Source organism: Pediculus humanus, genomic scaffold (assembly GCF_000006295.1).
Source record: "Pediculus humanus corporis 1103172108317 genomic scaffold, whole genome shotgun sequence".
In the NCBI taxonomy this organism is placed as follows: domain Eukaryota; kingdom Metazoa; phylum Arthropoda; class Insecta; order Psocodea; family Pediculidae; genus Pediculus; species Pediculus humanus.
Window position 1 is genome coordinate 87,952 of NW_002987886.1, and position 6,959 is coordinate 94,910.

The 6,959-nt window shown below is 24.0% G+C and overlaps 1 protein-coding gene across 1 annotated transcript; it reads right to left on the minus strand.

The window, feature by feature from the left end:
- Positions 1–3,572: 3,572 nt before the first annotated feature.
- On the minus strand, positions 3,573–6,049 carry Phum_PHUM599340 (Cylicin-1, putative; the record flags this gene model as incomplete). The annotated part of the gene is made up of 3 exons (XM_002432687.1): positions 3,573–3,631; positions 3,970–4,221; positions 4,282–6,049. 3 exons carry the CDS (start codon positions 6,047–6,049, stop codon positions 3,573–3,575), a joined length of 2,079 nt encoding a protein of 692 aa, XP_002432732.1.
- Between the last annotated feature and the right edge of the window lie 910 nt (positions 6,050–6,959).

Below are 6,959 nucleotides of genomic sequence, written 5' to 3' on the forward strand. Positions count from 1 at the left end.
ATAATAATAATAATATTTCTCGGGGGGGTTTTTTTCATTTGAAAAAATAGCAAAAAATTAATAATTTTGTTTACGTTTGTTATAAACAACAATCGACAAACGATAGATATCCGCCATTAAAAATTTTTAAATTATATATACAAACGTATAGAATGACGATTATTAAAAAATGAAAAAAAATTTCGGCGGGTTGTTATTAGTGACTCACAATTTCGATAGAAGGTTGTACCTGTTGTTACGTACAAACAACAAACAAACTTGTAATTTTATATATATATATATAAAATTTTTTTTTTTTTTAGTCATCGATGATTTCATTTCTTTTTTTTTTTTTTGCAACAACAACAACAACAACAAAATAATTATTTTTTTTTTTTTAGCAAGAACTCGAAAATTAATAATAAAAAAAATCAAATAATCGTTTATCTATTAGTAACCATACAAATTATTTATTTATTTAAACAATAAATTACGACTTCCATTAATTTAAATTTTTTTTTTAAATCCGAAGGTTGATAATTATAAATTACTATTTAAATATTTAAAATACATAATCACACTTTAAATAATAATAATAATAATAAATTTTTTACGAGATAAAAAAAAAAAAAATTACCAAAAATAAATAAATATGGCGAGACATTAAACGAGGACATTTTTTTTTTTTTTTTAAATAATATTTGATATAAATATTTACTTTTTGTTTTTGTTTTTTTTTTTTTTTTCTTAGTAAGAATAAAATTAACATCGATAAAATTATTTACAACGTAATTTTTTTCTTTTGACACGATTTAAATTTTATCTTTGTAAACCTTAAAAAAAAAATTTTTATATGCGTGAGCGTGGAAGCAGAAAAAATTTAAATAAATTGACCCGTTAACAACAATAAAGTTCAAAAAAAAAAAAAAAGAAAAACAGAAAATTACGTAATATTTAAATGTATTCGTACCTTAAAATTATTATTATTATTATTTTATTACGTAAATATGACAAAATATAATTGTGATAATATCATCATCATCATCATCCTCATCAAAAATACGATCAAATCTTGTGTATTTTTAAATACAAAATAATTATATTTATAATTAAAAAAAAAAAAATTACTCTGACGTTTAATAATTAATTAATTATTCATACACCGTAATAATAATAATAATAATAATAATAATAATAATAATAATAATAATAATACGTGAGGATACGAATACGTAATTATTATTATTATTATTTTTTTTTACGGTGACGAAAATACAAAAAAAAAAAAATTACATTTCTTAGCGTAACTTTCCCAATAATTAAAAAAAAAAAAAAAACGTCGTCGCGGTCATTATTATTATTATTATTATTATTATTAGAAATCGTATTCGAGTCTAACGTAATAGCAGTAAATTAATTAAAAATAATAATAATAATAATAATAATAATAATAATAAAGGGCTACCTTAAAAAATTACCCACTCTTCTCTTTTCTGTTTCGTCGAGTAGTACGAAAAAAAAAAAAAAAAAATTGATTATTTTTAAACTAATATCAGGTTCATGACGTAAAACTAGGTATGACCTTCAAACGACCTTAAATGCATTTACAAAAAAAAATTTTATAAACCTGGCAAAATTAAATTAACTTTCCCTTTTTTTTTTGTAATTTTACATCGATTTAATTTTAAATTAAATAAGTTATAAAAAAAAAAGTTAATAATTATAAGGGGAGGGGAGGAGGGAGGGGGTTTACGCCGCACTATTAATAATAATAATAATAATAATAATAATTTTATCAAGACATTGAAATTAATTTAATCTCCGTGAGAGAGTGAGCCCATTTACAAAACAAGTCATAAAACTTATCAATGAGTATTTATCATTAAACAAACGGTAAAAATAGTCATCATGTATATACATATACTTCTGGGGAAAAATTAGGGTCAAAAGGTTAGAAGGGTGGGGGGGTCACGTTAAAAATTATTATTACTATTATTATTATTAATTGTTTTTTTTTTTTTTTAAATACAAAGAAAACGATTTATTATTATTATTATTATTAATGGGAACGGAAATTAATACGTCAAACCAAAAAAAAAAAAAAAAAATTAAATTTTTTCAACACCGGTAAAGTTTAATTAATAATAATAATAATGATCCAATCTTTGAATGACTGAATGAATGAATCAATCAATCAATCAATCATCAAACCACTGAACTTTAAACATTTAAAGGATTTTTTTCTTTTTAATATCAAACAAACGTTAAAATAAATAAGTAAATGTCAAAATTTTCATGGCCTTAAAACTCAACCTTTTTAATTTTTTTTATTAATAATAATAATAATAATAATAATAATGATGATGATGATGATGATAATAATAATTTTCCTAGAGGTTTTTTTTTCTTCTTATTGAAAATTATTATTACGCTTAAAAAATCTATATGTATAAAAAAAGGGGGAAAGTATTAAAAGAAAATCTACAATGCTAAAAAAAAAAAAAATAGTGGAAAACGAGGAAAATTAATGACGTCATGGGGAAAACTCATAATATTAGTAATACCAAAACAAAAATAAATAAATAAATTATTATTAATTAAATTAATTTAACATGTCGATCGACATTATTTATTTATTTATTTATTTTTATTTTATTCTTAAAACGTTTCTTCGAAAAATATTTTTTGTTTTTGGTGGGGGGAGGAAGGGGGTTCCCCATATCTATATATATATATTATAATTTAAAAGAATGCAATTTTACTTGCTGTTTCCACGATTTAAAATATTAAAAAAAAATTGATGTAAAATTATAATTTAAAAAAAAATATGTCAAGAGTTTCTGGTTGTTTGTGTTTGTGTGTGTGTGTATGTGTGCAATCATTTTTTACCTCACAGAGCAACTTTTTTTTTTTTTTCGAAAAGAAACAAGTCGTGAGTATACACACACACACACACAGAGAAACGCACACTTGAAAAACTCAAAAGATGATTTGGCAAGGCCATTGACTTTGATGTCAAGGACGATACATTAATCTTCCTGGATATAATTCATTCTAATCTGGATAATGCTTGGTTTTATATATATAAAAAAAAAAAATTTTTTTCTTTCTTTTCATTTTGACTTTGATTTAAAAAAAAAAAAAAAAATTTTTTTTTACCCGAAACGGGATTTTTATATTAAAAAAAAAAAAAAAAAATTTTTTTTATTGTTAAAGGCTAACCGGAGAAGAAGAAAAAAATTTTTTTTTTTTTTTTTTTATATATATAACCTATAAACCTTTGACATTAAATAACGAAAAATATAAACTATTAATTATTACAAAATTACTATAAAAAAAAAAAAAAAAAAATGTTAATTTACAGTTGGAAAAATCCAATAACAAAAAAAATTATGTAAATGTATGCACATTCGGAGGCGTTTGTATTTTAAATGATTAATTATTTTTGGCGCCAAATTTCACAAAGATTTTCCAATTTTTCGACGAGTTTGTTTGTCGTCGAATCAAACAAACAAACAAACTATTGTTTTGTTTATAAATTACAAATGTCGATAATTTACAAAAAGATCCGTCAGGGAAAAAATTTTGAATTTTTACGACAATGAATTTTTTTCACCAAAATACGAAAAATTTCCCTGTTTTTTTTCCCTTTCTACAAACAAACAAAGGGAAATTTTCTTTTAAACCGTCAACATTAATAAAACATTTGCTTTAAAAAATAAAAATAAATTTTTATTTTAATTTTTTTTTATGTAAAATTTAACAACGAAAGTAAACAAGAAAAATTTTATCCATTTTCTATTTGTTTTGATACCGAGAAAAAAAAACCGGAAATGGTTTTTATAAGGAAAATTTGAATCAAAATCTTAATAATTTTCTTTTTTTATATTTGAATTTTTTTTTTTTTTTTTTTTTTTTTTTTTTAGGGCAATAGTTTTTGTTTATTATCTTTAACGAAATGAAATGGTATTTCTATAAGGGACAAAGAACTATTTTCCGAATTTTTTAATAAACAATGTTTCATTTCCGGGACGCTGTTTAACGATGAACAACTGCTTTGCCAAGCTTCCACGGAAATCCCATTTTCGCTCATGTTTTCACAAACTAATATTATTTCCGCACTTATGCTTCCAAGATCGTAATAAGAATGTTGACTTAATATTTGTACCGTTTTTATTCTTTTCAATGGTGTCCCATGAGTCAAATCATCTTCGAATTCGAATATTTCAACGCTTTCTTTTTCTAAATTATTATTATTATTATCAATCATCGTCGTGGATGATGAGTCGGAAAATGCATTACTTTTATTTTTGAAACGAAAATCCGTGAACATGATTTCAGAATCCGCATCGGACGTTATTAAATTTTTTCTTTCTTTTGATTTTTTCAACAGAATAACGTCAGAATTATTTCCTTTTAATTTTTTCCTCCTGTTTCGCTTTCCCATTTTTTCATTTTTCGTCATTTTTATTTCGTCGCTCGTTTTTTTAATGGCGCCTTGACGAACAAACAAATCGTGGCTGGATTTTAAACAACAAATATCCATCGTAGAATTCGTTTTATATTTTTCGCAATCGGTTTTATCAATAATTTTTTTATTATTTATTTCTGATAGGGGAACTCGATCCAAATCGATTTTGACCTCTTCTGACTTTTCCCTTTTTCCACTTGTCATTGTAAAACAATTGTTGTTTAATTGATTGTTTAAATGGTGGCAAGAATTTGTCGAGTAATTCATTGTTGTCGTTGTCGTTGTTTCAATTTTTTCATTTAAATTATTTTTTATTGTTTCGCAAGAGACTGATGACGATTCGGTATCCGTACCTTTATCATTATCATTCTTATTACATACAATGACGTCATTCTCATCTTCATCCTCATCATCCTCCTCATCATCATCATCTTCATCCTCTTCATCGTCTTCCGTTCCAACATTATTATTATTATTTTCAAATCCTTTTTTATCAACCTTTTCATTCGTATCGTAATTAAATATTGTAAAATCATATAAATTATCATAATCGGAAAAATCAGATTCGAATAAAAAATCTTTATCGATTTTTTTAGTAAATTTTTTTTTCACTTGATACGTCGTTGTTATCGTCGCAGCTTTTGACGAATTCAACGGGAATATTCTAGAATAAGTATCGGAATTACTTAGAGAATCATTCACGTTGACATCAATTGAACAAAAACTTTTACTCGTTGATTTATCCGAATTGATACCCGTGAAATTTTTATCATTTTTTTCCAATTCTTTCAATATTAATTTCAAATCGTACGAATTGACTTCTTCGACATCTTCGCTTTCGTCCGCGTGATGATATAATTTTTTAGCATTCGATAATATTTTTTGCACTTGGTATTCCGTTTGTTCCCAATTGATATTATCCAACGATTGATTTTCCTTATCGGTATTAATCAATAAACTATTACAATCGTTCAAATCACTTTTACGTTCTTGTACGAATTCTTCTCTGCGAATCAAAAATGCGTTATTCGATATCCCCCCCCCGTCTAATTTATCCGTTATTTTTTCCGTGTTGATTGCGTAGCAAATGATATTCGACGGCAAAACGTTTTTTTTTGTCTTCCTTCTTAGCCCCCCGTTTAATTCGTGGACGTTCGCATCGGATTCATTTTTTTTAAAACGTTTTTTATTAATTATGTCGTCTATGTCGCTTTGACTGAATGCGGATTCGAACGGTTTTTTTTCACTTTTCGATCCTCTCACGTGATCCGAACTGCTGTATATTAATTTTTTTTTATAATCTTTTATGTTTCTCAATAACTGACAGGAATTTCTTAAAAATTTCGATTCGCGCCTTTGTTTTCTCGGTCTCCCCGTACCCTTGGATACATTTTGACGAACGTTCGAACGTATTAATATATCATTTGGATTTCTTTTATTAAATTCCGATGATTTTAAAATGTCCTCTTTACTCCTTTGCATTCCTTTCCGTTCCGAATCATTTTTAAAATCATCAACCATTTTGATTTCTTCGAAAAGTTCATCGAGAAAAACAGTAACGCAAACTTTTTTTTTTAAAGAATCCATTGAAACTGGCATTTTTTTCAAAAAATTTTTCTTTTTACTTCGCTACAAAAAAATTTTTTTTTTTTTTTATAAAACTAATGGTTTCGTCAAAACGCAAAAAAAAAAAAATAATAATAATAATAATAATTATACAAAAAAAAATAAAGCAGACAAAAAAAAAAAAAAAACTCCATTTGCAATCTACAATTACATCTAATGAGCACCTAAATAATAAAAAAAATAAGGAAAATGTTTATTTCTTGCCTAAGGAAATTACTAAGGAATTTTCCAGAAATTCTAAAAGGGGATAAATAAAACCAGTCGTCGACACACGCACACACACACACACGCAATATATATACTACCTCGATTTATAAACTATTTCAATTTGTTTAAACAAAAAAAAAAAAAACTCGTAATCGTAATTTAAAAAACTTCTGTTTCCAATTAAAAAAAAAACCGACCGAAAAAAAAAAAAAAAAAACAAAATTAAAATTTTTTTTTTTTCTTCGGTTCCCCTCTTTTGGAAAATACCGACAAAATTAATTAGTTGAAAAAAAAATCTTTTTTTTTTCACTCATTAAAAAAAAAAAAAAAAAAAAAAAAAAAAATTTTTTTTTTTTTTTCTATGTCATTACCACTAAATTATTTTTTTTTTAAAATCATTAAAATTTATTCGTTTGTACAAAAACCGTTAATAAATAACAATATAAATATTTAACTAAACGATTTATAAATAAAAACGATAATAAATAATCGATTAATAATAATAATAATAATAATAATAATAATAATAATAATAATAATAATAATAATAATAATAATAATATTTACTTAATTATCCATTTTTTTTTTTTGCAAAACGATGTAAAATTTTCGATCGTTTATAAAAATTATAAAATATTTATTACGTAATATTTATTTAGTAACTTATTAATAATAT